The 20870-nt window shown below is 47.4% G+C and overlaps 1 protein-coding gene across 6 annotated transcripts in view; it reads right to left on the bottom strand.

Moving 5' to 3' along the window:
• NTRK3 (neurotrophic receptor tyrosine kinase 3) overlaps window positions 1-20870 on the bottom strand; it is a 179268-nt gene that overhangs the window by 123056 nt on the left and 35342 nt on the right. For all 6 annotated transcript variants that reach the window (XM_021407493.1, XM_021407496.1, XM_021407490.1 and 3 more), the window contains 5 exons: window positions 13479-13547; window positions 6640-6797; window positions 4444-4586; window positions 3606-3747; window positions 1202-1498 (listed from right to left, as the gene is read on the bottom strand). In XM_021407493.1, coding sequence (XP_021263168.1) covers window positions 1202-1498; window positions 3606-3747; window positions 4444-4586; window positions 6640-6797; window positions 13479-13547 — 809 coding nt within the window. The remainder of the gene's footprint in view (window positions 1-1201; window positions 1499-3605; window positions 3748-4443; window positions 4587-6639; window positions 6798-13478; window positions 13548-20870) is intronic.

Here is a 20870-nt window from a genome sequence, read left to right as displayed (position 1 = left end):
GGCCAATTTAGAGCTGCCACTTTCTCATGGCATCATTCCTGAAGGCAGCAGCATGCACAGACCTTAACTCCATGATGGTCAGTGCCATGTTGCAATACCAGAGAGAAGACCAAAGCCCTCCACATTGCTACAGAGTAGAAAGATCACCACCGAAGGTCTCTGCTATACTCCCCAGAGCTGGATCTTCATGTCTTCAAACATTTTTGGGTTTTTTTTGTAGTTAAGCCATAAATCACTAGGGAGCGCACCAGGGAATTCCAAACAATTGGTTAAGAATTCCTAGCAAACAGATGCAAAGCAACTAATTGAGTTGTCGCCTTTTTTTTGTAGACCTGTCATCCTGGAATTGCACATGTCATATTTAGAAAGAAAACAATCCTGACACTGCTTCATCCAGTTGCAATCATCTCTCAAATGCAAGTTGGAAGAAAAAAATAAAAGAATAAAAGGCAGAGCTGCCTCACTTTAAGAGGATTTCCTTTATTTAGCTTATAAGTAACAACTACATAGAAGAACACTATCTGTGTATTGCAGAATATATTACAAACACAAACATCTAAGCCATTTAGTCTCTTCTCTCAATGCAGTTTAGACTGACTTCCATGAAAGTTCAAGATCAAATTCTTCCTCTTGATATGAACAAGGAAAGGGGGATTTCCTGCTATTAAACTGCTTTGCGCGTTTCCTTTCTACACTGATTCACATCAGGCCTTGCTGATATGTGGCTGATGAGAACCAGCAGTCCCAACACAACATCACATTAACAGGTGAACCGTGTGCTTGGGGTCACAATCTTGCAGAGCTCCTTAAAACTTCACAATGCTAGATTTACCATGGTGCCTCACTTGTTGCTACATACGTAAGTTCTCATGTTCCAGTCAGATGCCACCTTAGATAACTACACCTCAGAGATTTCATAAATCATAGACTGGCTTGGGTTGGAAAGGACCTCAAAGATCCTCTAGTTCAATGGGGTCTGATTCCTCTTCGCTACCTTTGGTAATGTTTGTGCCATGTCGATCACTGAATTAGATAGTTGAGACCTCAGCTGTCCTTTGGTGTCCCCTTTTCCAATACTATTCTCAAAGGTCAACCCAATCCAAGTTGGCAACACCTCCTCTAGGTGCCAGGATTACTGGTGCTACCATATTAAGACCTTTGGACTGCAGACAACCCTAATGAGATAAACCAAACATCCTACCTGGAAAGGGCTTCTCAAGGAAGTGTCCTTTGATGGTCTGGTTGGCTGACCCCAGCTGGTTGGTGGCCACAATCGTGTAGTTGCCGTTGTTGTAGTGAGTGGGTTTGTTGAAGAGAAGGCAACCCTCAGACACTTCCCCTTGTTGATAGAACTCCATGTGGATAATCTCCGTCTCCCGGAGGACCTGGCCATTGTGCAGCCAGTGAAGGGTGGGAGCTGGATTCCCATGCACTGCAAAGGCAATGCAGTGCTCCAGGTGCAGCACTGGCTCCTCCAGAGTTAGGATGCGAGGGGGATCTAGCAGAGAGAAACACAGCAGGCTCACAGCAACCCAATAGCTGCATCATGCCTTTTGCACTAGGGAAATTAAGATTATTGAAAGCGCAGCCTCCAAAATCCCTTGTTCCTTTTATTGTTCCCATGGATGCCTGCAAAAAAAGGAGCACTAAAGTCATGAGAACCACTCCACACTCCCCAGAAGGAGGATCTGAACCATAATGCCGGGCTTGTTAACAGGGTTATAAATTAACCCCAGGGTTGGATCCTTCACCAGCCAAGAAATTATTTAGATGGGAGTTACCCAGTCCACATAACCTGGCTGTGCTCCTTCTCTCAGAGATCACAGGGAGGCAGTCTGATCCAATACAGGACACCAGGACGTAGCACTGTCACAGTACCTGTGTGTGAGGTGCCTGTGGGGGATCTCCAGTCACAAGGAACAGTTTCAGATTTCATAGGTTGTGGGAGCAAGTACCCTCCCCATGGCTGCAAGTCCTTGGGAATTTTGACTGCTTGAATATCCCAAAGGAGTTCCCTCTCATTGAGCACCCTCCATGGGTGTTTTAATTTAAGGGAATAGAGTAGGACAGAGAAAAGTAGGGATGTGTCCTGCAATTTCTTGCATATGCATTTCCTTCCCTTCGGGGAAACTCCAACAACTCAGATGTTGTGCTACCATCACTTCTGAAAGCCCAGATACAACATCTGCAGATGAAGTCTTAAACCCTAAGGCTGGCAAGGTGTGGACCAGAAAAAACAATTTTGTGCAAATACAAAGGACACAAAAAGACATACGCCTTCCCTATGGTTCTCATTTTCCTGATAGTATCCAGCTGCAAAAACAATCCACAAGGAAAAATAATAAAAATTAAAAAAATAAAAAAATCACTGACTTTGACCCATCTTTTAGAAAAAATATGGTACCCAGCTACCCTGAACCATAACTGTATCCCAGCCACCTCATTTCACTCGCAAGTCTAGATCTACATGTGGCTTATTCACATCTTCTTGGCAAGGATGCTTCAAATCAGGCAGCCACCTACGCAGAGAAACCCAGATTTTTTTTTTTTTGGGTGTGAAATTGGAGCCTGAGTGATGGGTCTGGGCAATGAGAGCAGGGGTAGCAGAAACTGTCAGCAGCTTAGAGGATTACACGGGTGAAAACAGGCATTGGCACAGTGCTGTTTAAGGTGTGGAGGAAAAACATGCTAAAATGCAGTGCAAAAGGAAAAACACCCACCTGCTGACTTATCACCTCTAAGCTGATGTGAACTTTAAATACCTCCATTCTTCAGTCCATCAATAGTACTTACTGGGAGGAAGATGAAAGAAGAAAAGCATCTGCTCTCCTCTTTCCAATCCCCTGTGACTGCTTTGTCTTTATAGGACCCTGTACTAGGCTTGCAGTGCATGTGGGTTCACCAAGACTAGCCAGAATCACACATGGTCCTCACTGTGCCTGGCAGGGAGTTTTGGGGTGAGGGAGGTCAGATTTCCAAACTACAAATTGCAAATGTTACAGACACAGCAACATACAGTAAATCTCAGCTGCTCAGGAGTGCAAGGCTATGTAAACTTCTTCTTAAGGTCAGGTTTGTGTTAAGATATATTAGAAAGCACAGAAAAAGTTTAGCTACCCGGAGCTAAAAGTGAATGGTTGAAATGCGACATGAGTGTGCTCGCATGGCACGTGCTCTTCAACTTTGTAGGAGCAGATCTGGGAGGAAGCACCCTGAAATCAAAGGCAAAGTTTACACTGGCTTTAGCAGGGGCGACATTTAACCTCTCTCATGATATCAGGGTGAGCAACTCTTTGTTCACTGAGAAAGTTTAGTTCCTCTACGTCTTTTCCTCACACCGTTGCATATTCCAAGAGATGAGCAGATAGGCATCCACCACCAGTGTGTTCCTGTGGCTCTTGTCTGCTCCAGTGCTCATTTCTGCAAGAAATTCTGCTCAGTACTGACCTTAAGAGAGCTAAACAAGGGCCCACTGCTGTGTTCAGCTCTAAATTCTCATAAAAAAAAAATCAGTGCATCACAGGCAGCAATCTGCTGTGTATTCATACAAATTGCAGCTCCCCCTCCAGTCTCTGCATCACCAAAGTCTCCCCACTGCTACTTACAGTAGACAGTGAGCAGAACGCTGGCATTGCTCATCCCCACCACATTCTCAGCGATACAGGTAAGCAGGAACCCATTGTCCTCGCTGGTGACGTTCACCAAGGTCAGGTTGATGGCATGAACATTGGTCCAGTTGAGGTTGGTCTGTACATCACAGAGAAATACAGACAGAAATCAGCATCCACTGGCTTCTCTCCTTCCTGCTACTGCCCCCAGAGGAGTATCACAGTTTCTGCGTAAGAGGCAAGAAAGGCTTTAAAATTCAAGGACAGGTAGGACCAGGGGAGGGTATCTTATGTCCTGTCGTTGGAGACATTGAAGGTCAGGCTGGATGGGGCTCTGAGCACCTGTTCAGCTGTAGGTATCCCTGTTCAGTGCAGGAGAGTTGGACCCGATGGCCTTGAAGGGTCCCTTCCAACTCAGATGATTCTATGATGGACTACTGGGAGGTGGAGAGCCACGAGTGTTGAGGTATTGGTAAACATAGCTCATCTCTAGACAAGCTTGCTTAGCTGCCTGTTTCGGCTACAGCTATTGCAGACACCTCTGTAAACAGGTAGTTTCATTAGAGGAGACATGAGTTAAGATTCAATTAGGGAGCACTGAGATATGAAGCTATCTCATCCTCGCTTTCCTGTCACACAGAGGGAAGGTTTTGCTGCCTGCAATGTCCTTCAGGGTTCTCATATGGATAAGATACAACCTCAATTTTCCTTACAGCCATTTCACATTTCTCACTGCACTCCACAACACCTACTGACCCTCCCCCTTCATAGATGTGGGGAACCCAAGGCCCCAGCCATGACAGCACCCAGCAGCCCTGCATCCCTTGGGCCCTACCTGGTGCGTGTTGATGGAGTGCAGATCCGCCACCGTCCAGTCAACGTCGGGCAGTGGCGACCCTGAGCCATTGCAGGTGATGACAGCATTCTCCCCTTCCCGGACCGTCAGGTTCACATGGCTCACACTGATCTCGGGGAGGTCTGGGAGGGCAGACATAGAGGTGCTTAGGTGTGGGGCAGCATTTTGCTACAGGACACAGACGTGGACACGAATCCCACCAAGCTGTTTGTCAAATCAGCCTCCAGCACTCTGCAAAACGTAGCAGGAGGCAATGGCACGGTGTTGTCCTGCCAAGGAAAGGAGGGAGCATGGAGACATGTTCCACATCCAGTAATGTGGATACTGGAGATATGCCAGCTGACAAGATCCTCCCAGTTTCTAATCCATAAATTGTGTTCAGTCCTGGCCACTGCTCCCCTCACACAACACCCTCTCAATCTCTTTTAGCCCCACAGATGCTGCTTTTGAGAGCAGTCACCAGTGACAGGAAAGCTGATGCACTGAGAGAGGACCCAAAGTGTCCACACCTCTAGGGTTATGGCAGAGAGTGCCCAACACACTGAGGAAGGACAATGTCCCTCTAATTTATAACAATCAATAGCAGATGACCAAGAACACATCCTCATATCAACCACCGCTCTCCTAACAAAAGGTGCCCTTGTTCTGCCTTGGCAGTAGCAAAAAGATTCACTGATTCACAGTGAATGATTCGCATCCTTTCCTTTCTTGGTGCCATAGGCACCAAATATCCTTGCAACGTGAAACAAGACAGTCTGCTGCAATTAGAAGGGCAAAGAGCCTTCTAGGCTCTTCTGGGTAGAGAACAGTGACCCCCTCCCATCATGGGAGGGCAGCATCCATCATGCTGACCCAAAGCCAGGACATCTGTGCTCCCAAATCATCACCCTTGTGCCCCCTCATATCCAATACCACCATTGATGGGGTCACCTCTCCTCCCACCCCCGATTCCTACAGATTTCTTTCCCCTCTAATCCTTACAGATTATTCTTCCCATTTGGGGAGGAAATTACAGCGCTCTTTCAAATCTTTTTAGTTCATCCACATGCAGGCACACTCTGGCCAATTTCCAGGGATTAATAAAGGGACATCATGAACTTGGAAACAAAAAATTCATGCAAATGGAAATGCATGCTGTCTGTGTTCTACTGCTACAAGAAGCGAACTCAGATTCCTAGAACAGAGGTCGATTATCAAAGAAAGAAAACCTCTGTTTTTCCTCCTTTTTTCCATCCTCTGAGTTTGACAGCTGCTCATGTACAGACAGTTTAATTGTTCTGTTGTAGGTACACATCCTTCCCCTTATACTACAAGAAATGCTTTCCAGTAATGGCAATAACAGAGCAAGAACTGATACAAGACAGGCAGCTGACATGTGAACAAGGTGAAAGAAAAAGGGTAACTATTGAACATGTCTCATCTTGCTCCTGAGGCCACTGGACTCTGTTAAACAGGAGCATAAAGCAGAGAGATGCGGACACTCCAGCCTCTTGCCTATGGAGGCAGGCTTTCAATTGAAAAAATCAAAGCAAAGAAAACGGATAGAGATACGTATTTAAAAGAGTATTCTCTCTTATCAATATACCATTTCTAGAATTTAGTAGACAGAGGAAGAGGCATATGAAGCTTCTCAGGCTATCACATAGATTGATTACAGATTTAGGAAAAGAGGTGATGGCACTAAGTTGAGCAAGGTGAGTTTCAGGTCGGATATTAGGAGAAATTTCTTCTCCTAAAGAGTGGTGATGCACTGGCCCAGGCTGCCCAGGGAGGTGGCAGAGTCACCGTCCCTGGAGGTGTTCGAGAAATGGTGTGGCACTGAGGGACATGGTTAGCAGGCATGGTGGGAATGGGTTGACAGTTGGACTGAGTGACCTTAGAGATCTTTTCCAACCTTAATAATTCTATGGTTTATGATCCAAGCAGTAGAGCTACAGTAAAGAAAATCCCACAGCACCTTTGGGCACACCAAAAGAGCAGCTCCTCATTTACCCAGATACTCAATTTTTAATCCACAAAACACCCCAATTATCTTCAATCACGTTATTCTTGACCACCTGGTGAGGTACTGTAGCACCAGGTTCCCTCTCAAATGGATAGCTAGACGTGCCAGAGGGAGCAAGACAGGCAACCTGCCAGCACCCTCCCAGGAGCCGTGAATGGGCTGTATCTTACCACACTGGGTGATGTTCATGTCCTGCAAAGGGATGACAGCTGTGTCCAAGTTCATGCAGTACAGGTCCTGGGACTGCAGGTTGGCCTCGCCCTTCTCCTGCCAGAGCTGGATCCAGCGGATGTCACAGCTGCAGTTAAAGAGGTTCCTCTCTAATCTCCTACGGGCAGAGAGAAAGAAACGACAGTGGGGTGGGGAAGGATAACCGAGGAGAAAACTCCTCTGCAGGATCATCTGGAACACACAGTTCACATTCCTTCCTACTCCAGAGAGGCAAATTTTGCACATCCATGTGTTTGTGAGCAAGGTTTTACATCTTCCAGGTCAGCACACACACATACACATGACACCTTTCACCATAAGGACTGCACATAGGAAGGCTTGGGCTGGAAGGGACCTCAAAGCCTGTCCAGTTCCAACTCCCTGCTATGGACTGGTTGCCCTCTCTGCTGGCTCAGGCTGCCCAGGGCCCCAACCAACTTGGCCTAGAGCACCTCCAGGGATAGGGCACATCCACAGTGACGCCATCCCAAGAGCTCAAACATTTACCCCTCAGGAAGGAGCAGGCAGCTTCACACTACCCTAACACACCAATTCACTCCTAGCATCTCACACCTACGGGGGTCCAAGAGCCTGCTGGTGAAAGCACACCTCTAGCTCCACCAGTGCTCAGTGAAGCTGGCAGCGATTCTGCTGAGTACCTTGTATGAACACAGCCTCCTGGTGCTCCAGGACACGAGCTAATGTGCAGGATATCATGCATTTTAATCAAATCAAACAGCACTGTGCTGAGACCCTGCTGACCTGGCCGGGAGAAATGGAAAGAAGCACTGCCTTTAATGTACTTCGTTTAAGACACAGTTACACATTTTATATACAATGGATGTTTATTATTATTGATTTTCCAACCTATTAACTATTTCATTTACATTTTTAAAGCCCTACAGCTATCTACATGAGGAGAACAGATCTCAGCAAGGAGGAGACCCCAGCACACAGCCAGCACAGAGTTACTACCAACATGTGCTGGACCGATAACTTGAGCAAAACGGAGGACAGAGCCTGAACAAACAGAACCAGTCCCTATGAAAGAGTAGAGCAGGAAAAAAAAAAAGCAGGGAGCAGCTCAGTCAGTACAAAGGTGAACTCAGTCACCCCAAAGCAGAATGGCATCTCCAAAGGTCATACTGCTGCTTCTTGATAGGGGGAAGCTGCTTCTCTGCTCTGATCCACGCATCACTGCAAAATTCATGCTTCCTTTTACAAAATTAATTCTACTGACTAACAGGATTTAGAAGCAAGTTCCAAACATGCAGCTGATGTTTGACCATAGCAGCGCTGTGAAAGCAGGAGAAGAAAGCAGCTCCTGCTGGCACTCGGGGTTGTTAAACCTGAGCCCTAACGATGGCATCTTGTTCTATGAGGAAACAAACTGACATCTGACTTACTTTGTTTTGCAGAACAAACATGGAGTTGAACTCCACTCTGTGGCTTTTCATTATTGTGTTCCTCTCCCTTCACAAGCACCCAAAACTTTGGTAAGACAGGTACAAGGCTCAGACAAGAGACCTGAAGGCCAAAGCACTGAATTTGACAGGCCAGAGCAGATTAGCACAGTGATTTGGTGGGACTCACCAACAGGGCATTCTTTGCACAGGCTTCACATTCCCTTCATCGAGGCCACGGATCCAGAAACCACATTCTGCTGGAGACTCAACATCAGAGCTACCAGCAGGGCTGGGTGCAGGACACGATACTAGTGCTGTACCTTTAGAGCAGTGTGGGCTCAGATGCAGCAAGAGGAGGGGAAAATTCTGCTCTTTTGCAAATATCCTCATGAAACGAGGCTGCTGGGCAGAGCTGCTGCCACAGCACTTACGGGCAGCTCTGTAAGTAATAGAAGGCAGCCTTCCCAGCCCATTGCTAATTCATAAAGGGTCATGAATAATACAGGAGCACCGTGCGTCAGGGCAGAGTTTACCCACGACCTGCCCCAACATCAGTGATGTAACTCGCTCTAATCGAGACCCCCACAGGGGCTTTTGCACAAATTAACTCCCATCACTGGCCAGACATACTGAGTGCCACTGGCAGCTGGCATGGCACCATGATGTGAACGCACTCCGTGAGTTTCTAGATGTGTACACAGATGTGTGCATCAATTTTCCTCTTACATGACTGCAAAAGCACACTTGGCACACGGGAGATGCTCCTCCTTGCTTGGAGCCCTCACTGCCATAATGGCAAGCTCTCCAGCAAGGTTTGCCGAGATTTCAATGCTTACTTTGCTCTACACCGGCCCAAAGAAACAAACCTCTATCGCTCTTCTCAGATCTCATCATTATCCCAGCTTTGCGGCTTGCACAGATCACTAGGCACCAGAAGCACCTCGAGGAGCAAAACCCCACTAGCTGGTCAGAAGACAGCCCCCTGTGCTGGAGATACATCACCATGCAGCAGCCAAGAGACCTCCTCTACTGCATGGTCTGATGGACTCAGTGATCCTAATGGGTTCCTTCCAGCAAGGGATATTCTGTGATTCTATGTGCTTACCGGGTGTATCAGCATCTCAGAGACATCCAAAGCATGGGGCTCCTTTCCATGTGCATTCAGCACAGCCCATTGCTGAGAGGATAAGGGTATTTCTCTCACGTAGCCTTAGCCTGGAAATGCTGCCAAAGCACCTCTTGGTTACAGGCACTCAAGGAGCTTTGCACACCCCCACATCTTCCTGATGGTCTCGTTAACACAGAAAATGCCTGTGAGAAGCAGTGAGCATCACGCTGCAGGCACGCTGGTCTCCTTACAGAAGCAAAGCTGCTTTCTGCACCAGAGGAACTGGCCCATAAAGGGACAAAATCTACACACAGGCCAGCATAATCCATCAGCCACCAGGCAAAACATCAGGGCAAAATCTGGGCACAGAGGCACCAGCACCGTGCTCAAGTTTGGGACAGAAGGAAATGAGGACAATCATGCCCAGCACCAGTATTCAAAGTAGAAGAGCTTCACACCCAGAGCAGAGTGATTTTCTTGGGCTAGGCAGCTAACCAAGGCACACACTCTATCCCAGGTCTCATCAGTTAAAACAAAGCTGTCTGCAGCTACAGCCTCTCAAAGGGCAGCAGCTGAGATCGTTGGCCACACTTCTACTGTCTGTTTTCATTCATATAAAGCTGCTGTTAAGCTTTGGTACACTTGCAATTAAAACGCTCTCATACCTCGGGACGCATCCCGTTACCCTAAGCTCAAGAACTAAAGCGTGCACAGAGGGTGGAGAACTAAACCTGTTTTCACCTTCCATTTCTGTTTGTTTCCCAGAACTAGTGCTTCTCTTGGGGGTGCAGGTGGTGTTTCCACCCCCTGCTAGAAAGGGGTGGGACACAAAGGGAAGAACTCTGATAGGGAGCAACACGTGGTATCCAACATCCTAATTAGCTGAAGCGTGGAGCAGGCAAGTACCATCGTCTAGCTATAGCTGTATTAGTGTGACTGCTGGTGGCAGTAAGTTTTTAAGCTAGATGCACATACGTCAAGCTGGGCTCATAACACCAGAGAGGTTGCCATGCTGTTCCCAAAGCCTCTTGCTGTAGCATTGTAGAAATTTACTGCAGGCTGAGCTGGCAGGGACTGCTTGTATTAGAAATGCTGACACTCCAGGCAGAGCAGCAAGATGTTCAGGACTACAGCATTTCATCCAACCAAGGAGGTAATTGGATCCAGAGTCTTAGGCCTTTCCGGGAAGGAATTTCTTGAAATGTCAGCCCTAAGCTCCCTGAGGACGTGACAAAGGAAGCCAAGGACATGACAGAGGAAACCAGCTGTGACTTCTGGATAAGAAAGGCTCTAAGTCCGATGTTTATGAGCTGTTGCAAGTGTCAGACGCTTCCTTGTGCACGCTCAGCTTGCTTCAGGCTTTGGAGAGCTGTGCACACATTAGCTCCAGCCCTGTCGGTCAAGGTCAGCTTCTGCCGTGGGAATTAGGGCTGGAGTTACTGGAATCCATTCCAAGTCTTGTTCTGGCCAGAAGGAGAAAGAGATAATATTCTTTGGAAGCATGCCTCATTTTTGCCATCCTTCTTTCAGTGAGTCATCAGTGGAAAAGCTCCATTCTGTTCAGCGGTTCTGCTTTAAAGTAATATCACTCCTAGCTCAAGACGCCTTGAATGCAGACTGGCAGCTCTTTCAAGCCCCAGGTTCCCATTCACCTGCCTGCTCTCATAGCATGGCATGATCTTCACATTAGCACTCTGCTCGTCTCCTCAGTGTTCACCATGGCTTTGTCAGGTTGTATGTTCCCATATGGAGATCTCCATCTCACACAGTTGCAGCTCCTCCCATCCCAAAACTTTGTCAGAGACAGTCCTCCCATCCTCTCCAGCCTTGGGCTTCTGCCTCTGCACAGGCCTCAGCTCCTTGCCACCTTCTTCGTCTCCAGAAAAGTTTTGACTTCATGTAAATTTTTCATGTAAATCCTTCATGTAACTCCTTCATGTAACTCCCTTCCTAGTTTTCACCAGTGCTTCACACTCACTTTATGTAGGCCATATATTCCATTTCCCTTCCAAATTCTGGGAGCCTGCTTGGTGCTCAGCATGCCAAAAAACTGTCTTCTACTCATCCATCCTCTGCATTTCTAAAAAAAAATTACAAAAAAAAATTTCCACTTTTGCACATCCTTTCCTAATTTCTCTGCAGCCTGGAGACTTACTTTTCTTTAAAAGCTCTAATGCTCAGGACCATGACCATTCCACAAGAGAAATATTTACCTTCATTTCCAGCTTCTTTATGTAGATGATTATTCAGAGTCCATAGCTTAGGCTACATTCCCATGTGATCTTCTCTCTCAAACACATCCAAAGTTCAGCAGTTTCCTGGCCATAGGAGGGACACTGCAAGCACATCAACAGCAGCTTCCCAGTGGGTATCAGCTGAAACATTCCTCTTCTTTCTTGCTTTGGGAAGCAGCAGCATCACGTTATTCTGGTACATCCTACCTGTGCTGACGTGGAAGGGGCTCCATAGTGATGAGGAACCCAGAGGGGACACATGACAAGAAATATCAGTCACAAAGCACTTCTTCAGAAGAAAATAAACTTATCCAGGCCCTCATTCCAGCTCAGCCCCGAGACAGGATTCTCGTCGATCACTTGAGCCTGTGCCACAGAGCGATGCCAAGAAGCCTTTCAGAGCACAGTGGCAGAGATGACCAGCCAAGCTGGGCACTGCCAAGACTCTCCAATGAAACTGCTGACAACACAATTCATGACAGAATGGCTGTCCCATCTCCCATCTCCCTTCCTATTACCCATCCCCGTGATTTCCCATGTGCCTACCCACATTACTTCTTTCATCAATCAGGGCTCGTTATCTCTGAGCACAGCTCTGAGCACAGTTCCAACAGGAGCCAAACCATTCACTTCATTTCCCTTTGCCAGGCTGCAGAGCCCTGGCCCCGAGTGACTCAGCTGACATAGACTGGAGCCACCTCCAGCACACCAGTTTCCCTGCCAGCATCCGCTGCTCACTATGGATGTATTCAGCATCTGGTTGGGTACACACCCTTCAGTGCCCAAACAGCAGCATCTCAGTTCCCTCTTTGTCTGGCATTGGTCTTTTGAGCCCCATTTGTTTTGGCAGACCTGAGGCACACCCAAATTGATATATATATATATAATATATATGAACAAGTGAAATGAAACAACAGAAATGAGCCACATTGGAAACATCGCCATTTATCTGCAGGACCACTGCGACCCCAGGCTCTGCCAATGGACTGCAGCCCCTCTTGCACCTCCACACTTGGGTCGCTCTGGGGGCAGCAACCATCAATTTGAATTTTGCCTAACAGTGCAATGATAATAAGTAAAGGTCTAAGAATACAAATGACTCATGCTATTAAACTTGAAACCCAAGCCAGGCTTTAAAAATATTTAGAGCAATCAGCGAGGGGACAAATTCCAAGTTCAGCATTTTACGTTTGCAAGCCAGATTCCCCATCAGAAGGGCGTTCCTCTATTTCTAATATCACTATTAGTATTTTTCATTTAACAATTTGACAGAAATAAAATACACCGCAGCAACACCGGTGATAACACACTTACTCCCACTTGAAAGACTGTCTTTATTCTTTCATAAGTCACTTCCAGCTTACAGCTCTATTGATCATCGGTGAGGATGAATGGAGCTTCCCAGGATCCTCTGGGAGAAATCCTACATATATATATATTTTTATACCTACCAAACAACTATTTCTAAAATCCAACAAAACAGGTCATCGGGGCAACACTCCATTGATTTCATGTCCATTTATTCTTCAAGCACAGCGCTGAACGCTCCATCAATAATTCAACAGGCTGAAGGCCACTGGTGCCCCAGGAGGGACGCTATTTCATCATGCACATGGGAGCTGGCAGGTACCTCAATTGCTAGAGATCAAGGGAGTCATCCACCCAAAATCAAGGCAGTTTCTAAAGCTTGGCCAGGAGCTAAAAAAATATCAGTTGGAGGGTAACACCAACTGCGAGGACCAAGTCTTTGAGAAGATCCACTCAAAATCTTGCCCAGTGAGCATGCCTTATGTGTTCCCAGCATTAGTCAACCATTTACTACCCCAAGGATGACTTGTTCATCATCCTGACGTTAATTAGCCAGCCACTGCAAACACTAAAAGAGAAGCAGTTCTGCTCTGATGCTCCCATAGCTAGGAAACCCTCCCGAGGAAGGTGCTGCCCAATGGAGTTTTAGATAATTATTCACAGGTTTCAAAATAGCTCTATTTAAAGATCCTCCTCTCAGCCTCCCCTTTTCTTCCAGGAGGAACCTCCGGGATGGAACTTACAGGTCAAAGAGCCGCAGCGTCTGGAAGAGTTGCCATGACAGGGTGGTGAGCCGGTTACCAGAGAGGTCTCTGAAAATGAACAAGAAAAAAGGAGTCATGGTAAATAATTCCTCCTGCATGCGGCCCTACTGCCACCACAGGGCCCATGATCCCCTACAGAGCTGTCAAGCAGTTTAGGACCCAATTTTAGGTTTCCTAATGAGAGACTTTAATGAAGGTGAACCTGAATGGAAGTTCCTTGTTGTATTTTATTCCCGCTCCCCTCCCCCTCCCTCACAGGAGAGAGTGGTTTATATCCTGCTGCAGTGCTAGAAGAAATAATAGTAATAATTCAAACAGTAAGATTTGCCTGATTCTTGCCTGTGAATCTGGAGCTCAACCAACCATAAGCAGAAAGAACAAGTCTAATTTTGTACGCTGAACAAAAAATTAAGTAAAACTGTCACGTTAAAAGTATTAACATCCGAGCCGTAACAACAGAACAATGATTACCTAAGGTACTATCATATGGTACCTAGTAGCCGTGCATTAGAAGTATCCCGTTATGGCTGTTTGCTGCTTGCACCCAGGGGTATCACCACCACAGCAGCTAACAGCTCCCTATCCCTCTCTCCATCTGCCCAAACTTGCAGAAACATAAATCTCATCTACCTGGGAGAGCCTTGCAACCCAACAGATATCGCCTCTTCGGCTGGAAGCCGGGGGGATAAAAGAGTGCAAAAATCAAACTAAGAATTACTAAAAGCAAAAGAGAAAAGATGTTTTGGGGGCAGGCCAGGCAGGGAGGAGGCAGCCACGCAAGGAGAAGAGCCTTGGATTTCCGGCAGCGCAACAAGATAAGGAAATTGCTGTCTGCAGCGGGCAGCCTTCCTGGGGATGCCTGGGGTGAGCAGAGGGGTGTTGGCAGAATCCCAGATCTGCCCATATCTGTGCTAGCATCCAGAGCTCCAGGAAACACAGGAGGTGACTCCTTACTTCCCTCACTGAGCACGGTTCCACTGCCATCAGTTCCCATCCCATTGGGAGCTCCGAATCCATCCCATCTGCTACTGAGCCTCCCCACAAATCCCTGCTCCAAAATGCTACAGTTAGGAATGGGGAAGTCACTGTAGCTCTGACACCAAACCAGCATCCCAATGGCTCTCCATAAGCGTGGCAGACACACAATCCCATACACCCCAACAGCACAGTGCTGCATCACTACATTCTGCCCATGCCTCTCAGACTGCCCTGCTGTGTAAACCACTGCAAACCACAGGCACCTCATTTCGCATGACTAAGATTCCCCCCATTTCTAGGGCTGTAGACAAATTGCTTACAGCCTTCAACAAAGTTTAGGGAGGTGGCAAAAATAGCAGGTGATGTTACGCAGAGGAAAAGTAAAAAAAAAAAATTGCAAAACTCTTTCCTTTATCCACTCTGGAGCACTCAGCACCTGGGAAGTTTGCAAAGACAGATGAAAAGTAGGAGGAGAAGGAGCAGATCACTGCTAGAGAGAAGTGAGACAGTACACTCCCTCCCCCTACACAGAGAGGAGAGGGAAGTGTAACAGGGGATGCATGAGAGACAGCAAAATGTGGGAGAGAGGCAGAGATGCAGAGGAGGGAGTGAGTCTTGCTAGAATGTCCTTTCTCAAAGGTCATGTTTTGCTACATTAGGCAGAAATGTCAAGAGAAAATTGGATTCTGAAAGAGAAGAGAAAAAACAACAGGCTTTCCACGCAAATAAGGGAATCAAAAATAGCATGATCATGTTATTACAATTTAGGGCACAGGGAGATAGAGGAAGGAAACGTCCTCCCTAACGCAAGAATCTTTGCCATGCAGATGTGCTCAGCTTTTCTCCCTCAGCCCTTGGAACCAACTCCTACCACCCACATCTCACCCCATAATGCCACAACCCACGCTGAGCACTAGGCAAGATGTGTCCTCACTCGCACACATCTGACCTTGCCCCAGTTGTGTCAGACATTTACTGTGTCAGTAAGGTCCTTGTACAAGGCCTTGATATCAGTGTGGAGACAGAAAGGGACCACATCCACAAATATAATGTAAAAATACGTCACTCAGGTCACAAAGCCAAACACCTAAAACCCAGTCCCTTTCTTTAATGCATGCACTGAGTCCACCTGCCGACTTTTGCGGCAGAAGATACAGAGCTGCTACAGGAAAACCTCCCTGCACAGCCCCAATCTCTCCCCAGAATAGATCCATCCCCTGTGCTGGATGGGGCAGGCTTCCTGGGGAAAATAGCATGTGATTATGTAATTAGAGATAGTATCACAGTACATGCACACGAGGAGATTAAATTATGGCTCCACGGGTGAACAGAGCAATGGCATTTTATAACCAATTCAGCTCTTGTAAAGTTTCCTCTGCTCTGTGGCCATGCACAGTGAGTTTCCCAGGCCAAAAGTCCCTTTTCACTGCCAGGTCCCCATTGCTTCTATGGCCAGATACTATCTTCCACTTCTTGTTCTCCAAACCACTCCCAAGCACTCCTCATGAGTTCATGGTTGGACTAGATAATCTTAGTGGTATTTCCAACCTTAATGCTTCTATGATCTCATTCTTCATGTCCTATGACCTCCTGAGCCCTTGCATCCTCCCATTCCCAGGGTCCTAACAAGTGCTGCTGCCCCTTATCTCCTCTACTTGCTCCCAGATATCCTCTGCAAAACTCCCTCCAACTAGATCAAGAACTGTTCTGCCTCTATAAAGTCCTGGAGAAATAAAACTGGGTGCCACAAGACCAAAAAGCTCATAGAACTCCTGAAACACCCAGACCATTTACCTGGGAGCACCACAGAAGTCACCAAGCAATAGCAGAGTATTTTTAAACTCATTTGAATATTGGCACACTTGCATGGAGAATGCAAAATTGAGCCTTTTCTGCACAACCTGCTCTTTGACAAGCAGATTTCCTCCTTCCACAAAAGGAGGGTGTGGGTACCCTGGATGGCAGCATCACACCAGTGTTTTCTGGCTTAAGCCCAACAGCCCATTTTCCCTCTACCCGCTGCCTCAGCCATCCGAGCAGGTTTTGTTTGAAACCAGACAGAAATCATCAGAAAAAAAAAAATGGATTGAGCCAGGAGCAGACACCCAACACAGAAAACTTCAGCCTGAGCAATTAAAATCTGGCAGTTATAGGAAAGTGGAAACAATCATGTAGCAGAGCGTGCCAGACAACCTTTATAACAGCCCGAGCATCAGCTCCACCTGTAATAAAATATGGCACATCACGTGTCAAGGAGACACCTGGGAGAGAAGCAAAACACCTTCTCTGTGGATTTTACACTGGCAAACCAGAGTCCGTCTCAGGACACAGGTGTGGCAATCTGGCTGAGGAATGAGGGCCACTCCTTTTGGTCCTTGTGCATGAGGGACATGTGGGGATTAGGAGAGCATCACCTTCCGCACAGGACCCTCACTCCTGTGCTTAGAATCACAGAATTATTTGAGTTGGAAGGGACCCTTCAAGACCATCTGGTCCAATTCTATCACACTGAACAAGGACACCTACAGCCGATCAGGTGCTCAGAGCCTGTCCAGCCTGACCTTGGGTGTCTGCAGGGATGGGGCACCCACCACCTCTCTGGGCAACCTGTCCAGTGCCTCACCACCCTGATCAGGAGACGATCCCAGATCCATGCAGCCCAGAGCAAGTGGTCTTTTGTGAAAGAGGAAACAGCATGTTCTTCTTTTCTCTCAATTACCCTGCTGCCAAAAGAGTTCCCACTATTAAAGCCATTTTTATTCAGCTAAATTAAGCTGGATGCCTCATTAATGACACCAACAAGCTAGAGCCCCTGTAATTAAACTGTAAGTTATATTATGCAGTTTAGTCCAACGTGATGTCTGAAGCGCTGCTGGGGAGGGACTCTGCTTGCCTGTCCCTCCTCCACTCACCCTCATTTCTACCATGAGGCATCCAATTGTGCATGGGGGAAGTTTCCTACGCATTTTAATAACACGGTGCCACTCTGGAAGTTCTGATCATGGGATTCACGGAACAAAGCAGCCAGGGTTGGAGGAACTCAAGCAAGCGCCTGGCACGAATCAGAGGCAGGGCATACATCATACCTCCCCAGCTGCCTTCCACAAAACTGGATGTCTTTCCTTAATGTGTTAGATTTATCCCCAGCCAGTCCCAGAAGCTGCAGAAACACATACAGACCTCACCACAAAGCAGACTCTGCAAGCGCTGGACTCAGTTGAAACCTCCCATAGCTCAACACAAAGCCCCAGCAGGACACACCTGAACCAGAGCCTGCAAAGCATCAGAGAGTGCCCAGCACACACGGACCTCACACATGGAAAATACAGCTAGGTAAGTCAGCAGTGCCCAGGTCTTTACTGGCCCAAGCCACAGCAGAATAAAATAGCCACCAAGGTCCAAATTGCCATTGTGAGTGTGGACACCATAACTCCCCTTGCTCCCAAATGCATCCAAAAATATCGTACCATGCTTTACAAGGCATCTGAACTCACACATCACATCCTATTATCACATCATTCCCCCCCCCCCCAGCTATTTCTTGTTCTAATTGCCAAAATTTGTGATAATCTCCCAAACTCAAGACCTCCTGTATTAAAGGAGAGCATCACCAGTGGGGGCCCTGCCACCTCAAGTACGCACCCACTATGCCCAAAAGATGTGACACCAGAGAGGGACAGCCCAGCATCCCTTTGCACCTCCTAGTTCCGAGATCATAATTTGTAAATCCCAAATGCCACTGAAACAGGATGGAAGGGGGTGGAGAGGGGCAACTCCTCCACACTGTTCTTTAAATAACAGCATAGTAACGCAGAAGCTGTAGAACATAGCAGGGCAGGGGCGTGTGGCACCACGGCTCTGGCAGATCCCAGCACATCTGCTCTGCACCTCTCCTCCCACCGCCTCTGCCAACAGCCTGCAGCCCAGCCCAAAGCCCTCAAAGGCCATCTCCATGATGCCTTCACACCCTCCAACTCATCTCATCTGAGGCACCTCCCAGCTGCACTAAGCTTTGATGGAGACGCATCGTCCCTCAAAGCTCATCGTTGCTCACAGTTTTGGTTCTGCGCATGGCACAGATGAGAAGTGGACAGCAGATGTGGGTAATATCATCCCCTATGCTTCAAGATGGATCAAAAGGAGGAGATCTGGCCCTCCTGTTGTCATTGTATGCTGTTTACACTGCTCTTCTCTGAAGACATCTGGGCTCCCAGAGGACTCGAGGAAAGGTTAAAAGAGAGGTTAGCCCTGCAGTTGCTTTCCTTTTGCCTGCCAGCTTCCCCGCAAGGCAGAGTTCAGCAGCATCCACAAAACATGCCAATCTCCCACTCAAGGAAAAGAAAATTAACCTGCAACAGGCAAGAGCCCGTCCCTATGGCTGTCCTCTCACAGCTGAGGTATCCTCAGAGATGCTTTGCACCAACCCTTCTTCTTCTCTCCCAGCCTGGAGTCATTTTAGGTCCATTACATCTAGAATAACTGTACACTGGGCTTTTCTCCTGCTTTGATACCCAGCAAAGGTATTGGAGAGTTGTGCTGATTGAGAACAAGGGTTGCCAGCTGACAACTCCAGCAAGGGGCTGGCTTTACCCTGCCTGTTTGCTTCAAATTGCATGTTTCTTCCAGATAGGAACAGAAAACAGCTGGGGAATGCCTCCCACTCACAGGTTTCCAGCAGGCCCAAGCAAACCAGACGGCTGCATGATAAAAATCACCCCTGCTGTACTGAGACACAGCGCAAGGAGACAGCATGGGATGGAAAGTACCTTAAGGGACATTTCCTAACATCTCCATACACACAGGGACACCAGACTGCAGATATACAACCTCCTAGAATCCCACGTGTTTCCCACTGTGTCTCCCATGGGTATGCTAAAACATTAGGGGTGGGCGCCCCACTCCAGCTAGGAGGCACCCCATGGATGCGGGAGCTGGGCAAGGTGCACACAAGAGCCCTGGGATGGGGTCTTGTCCTCCCTCTCCCATCCCAGTGAGGGCTGTACTCTCAGCTGTTGCAGGGCTCTTGCATCAAATTTATATTAAAAATAGTTCTCCCACACATGCACTTAATTGAATGCCCAGAAATCAATGAGCCCTGAATAATCTCACACACTGCTCTTGCAGGGGTTAGTAAAGGGAACAGTAACAGCTATGCCTGAGCATAGATTTGTCTGCCTTGGGGAGCTGCCAGAGGCAGAGGGAGTCTGGGACAGTGATGAGGAATCTGCAAGCAGAGGCTCTGAAGAAAGGAAGGGTATGAAGATGAATATATATATATACACACACACGCCTATATCTCCCAGCAACAGCAAAACAACAGGGCATTAGGCAGGCTAAGCTCTCAGCAGACACTGCTAAATGGTTTCCAATTAATTAACTGATTACATGATAGAACAGAAGGGGATTCAAGTAAGTGCTGTTGACCTTTAAGAATAATTAATATCATCAGGATCGCAAAACTCGTCCAAGAAAAATAATTAGGAAGACTCTAATATTGCCTCCAAAGCCATGTTGAAGGAGGAGAGGAAGGTTCTGGTTAATATAGAAGCACTGTTCCCAAGTATTTTCTAGCAAACCCATTTCTCCCTTATACTTACATCTCATGAACTCACACACACACTTCCTCCCTACCCCAGACAATCCTCCATCTCCCCACCAGATCCATTTTCCCCATGACATTTTACACAGCTCACCCCCAGTTTGCCTGGCCATGCAGATACTGTATGGGAAAAGAGCTGGAAAGCCTGTGAGCTTCCCAAGGAAGGTTGCATGAATGCACTGCAAGGGAGGCTGCACAGGCAGCCATCATCCCTTACAGAAGAAGCATGAAAAAGCCACAGCCCTGGAATGAAACCCACCTTTTCAGCAAAAAAAAATAAGTTTCCTCTGCAGCTTATTACTGTTGCAACTTCTGTGGCTTGACACTTCACTAAATTATAGATAAAAGGAAATACAGTCTTCCCAGGCTCAGAAAAGGAGGCTGCTGCCAAAGAGCTGTGTTTACACCAGCTAATGAAAAGAAAGCTTGCCATTAGCCCACAGCACCCAGCCCGCATCCCTGCTGAGCACAGCAGAGCTTGGGATCAACCAGCTGGACACACAGATGACCTTTAAGGTCCCTTCCAAACCAAGCTATTTTATGATTCTATGACACCCCGAGGGAGCAGATCCGTGGGGCACACGTGGGGAAGGAGAAGGTAGAGCTGGGATCATGCACCTCCAGTGGGACTGCATTCCACCAAAGGGACCGCACTGTCAGCCAGTAGAGCTGGCAGCTGCCACCTACTGTGCATCACAGAGGCTCCCATCCTCAGCAGGAGGTGATGCTGATATGCTCCAGCTATGCCGCATCAAATGGCAAGATAAACACTCAACCTGGGAGACAGACAACAT

Source organism: Numida meleagris, chromosome 9, assembly GCF_002078875.1.
Source record: "Numida meleagris isolate 19003 breed g44 Domestic line chromosome 9, NumMel1.0, whole genome shotgun sequence".
NCBI lineage: Eukaryota > Metazoa > Chordata > Aves > Galliformes > Numididae > Numida > Numida meleagris.
This window is presented reverse-complemented; position numbering and strand designations above follow the sequence as displayed.